The sequence below is a fragment of the Petaurus breviceps genome, unplaced genomic scaffold (genome assembly GCF_028583685.1).
Source record: "Petaurus breviceps papuanus isolate PSGF00001 unplaced genomic scaffold, PetGlider_PUasm1.0 490, whole genome shotgun sequence".
NCBI classification, from domain to species: domain Eukaryota; kingdom Metazoa; phylum Chordata; class Mammalia; order Diprotodontia; family Petauridae; genus Petaurus; species Petaurus breviceps.
The window spans coordinates 10,350,315-10,351,491 of record NW_027186352.1 but is presented as its reverse complement, the minus strand read 5'-3'; the positions used below and the strand labels follow the sequence as shown (position 1 = coordinate 10,351,491).

Below are 1,177 nucleotides of genomic sequence, written 5' to 3'. Positions count from 1 at the left end.
TGACCCTGGATCCCGAGGTCCCGCGTGACCCCTGACCCTGGATCCCGTGGTCCTGGGTGTCCCCTGAATGACCGTGGATCCCGTGGTCCTGGGTGACTCTGGGGGCCCTTTTAGCACACAAAGAAAAGAGAGGCGAAGGCCTGGCCCGGGTTCGAATTCTCCCTTTGCCCACGCCCTGCCCAGGCAGCCTCGGCCGGTCTGCCCCCCTCCCCGGGCCTCGGTTTCCTTCCCTGTTGGGGGGAGGGGCTTCGGCTCCACCTAGGACACAGCCCTGTGAAAACACGGGTGGCCACGGATAGCCGTGGGGGGCGGGGACACTGACCCGGAGCCATGACGTCGGGGGACAGCAACCACCTCGGTTTCCCCACCAATAAACGCAGGGAACGGCGCGAACCTTACGCAATCCGCGCACAGGTGCGCACGCGCACGGACATGGGCGCACGCGCACGGACATGTGTGCACGCGCAAAGCCGGCCCCTCCCCCCCCCCGGGGGAAAAACCCCTGGGGGGGCGGGGGGGGGGGGAGCCGGGCAAGGAGTGGCCAGCGTCGCGGCGCATCCAGGATAAGCTGCGGTCCAGCGAACCACAGCAGGCGCGGAGGCTCCTTTTGCTACCTCAGGGGCTCCAAAGCCCTTGACTCGGTCCGCTTACTTACTCCGGCAACTTTCCCCCCTACGTGCATGAGCCGGCCCGGAAGCCCTAACCCGGAAGCAGCTGCGCAGGCGCAGTGGGAGCCGGGCAGCATGGCGTCCCAGGCCAAGAAGCGCGCTCTGGGTAGCCGGCACCCGCGGCCGCCGGGCGCCCGGGCCGAGGAGGAGCGCGAGGAGACGACGGAGGACACCGACGAGAGCAGCGACGAGGAGGATGAAGAAGAAGAAGAAGACGAGTTCGTCAATCAGGTGGGGAAGGGGGACCCACGGCTGGCGCGCGGTGACGTCACTCCTTGAGGGCAGGGGGGAGGGGGTCTGGTCCCTCCAAATCCCCCCCCCCCCCCCGCTTCCGATGAAGGGCGTGGCACACCGTGGGCTCGCGAGGAGAGCCTGGTCCTGCTCACCTGACTTGACAGCTGGGGAAACTGAGGCACAGTCAGGGGGAGGGTCTTGGCTCATCTCTCTCCCCTAGTGGCCGTTAGTGAGCGCCTGCTGTATACCCCTGAGCCCCCCCCCCCCCCCCCCCC

At 68.2% G+C, this 1,177-nt stretch overlaps 2 protein-coding genes across 8 annotated transcripts in view; one reads left to right on the top strand and one right to left on the bottom strand.

Annotated features, from left to right (window-relative positions):
* The window catches only part of UROS (uroporphyrinogen III synthase), a 35,005-nt gene extending 34,557 nt beyond the window's left edge, over positions 1–448 (bottom strand). For 3 of the 5 annotated variants that reach the window (XM_069101732.1, XM_069101730.1, XM_069101734.1), the window contains exon 1: positions 323–448. Coding sequence is in view for 2 of the 5 variants with exons in the window: in XM_069101730.1 (XP_068957831.1) it covers positions 323–332 (10 nt within the window). In the remaining 3 variants the exon portion in view is untranslated. The other 2 variants (XM_069101735.1, XM_069101733.1) reach the window with 2 other exon arrangements.
* Positions 449–692: 244 nt separating this feature from the next.
* Positions 693–1,177, top strand: part of BCCIP (BRCA2 and CDKN1A interacting protein) — a 10,014-nt gene continuing 9,529 nt past the window's right edge. For 2 of the 3 annotated variants that reach the window (XM_069101728.1, XM_069101727.1), the window contains exon 1: positions 694–899. In XM_069101728.1, coding sequence (XP_068957829.1) covers positions 744–899 — 156 coding nt within the window. In that variant the 5' untranslated portion in view covers positions 694–743. Of the gene's footprint in view, positions 900–1,177 lie in introns of all 3 variants that reach the window. The other variant, XM_069101729.1, reaches the window with a different exon arrangement.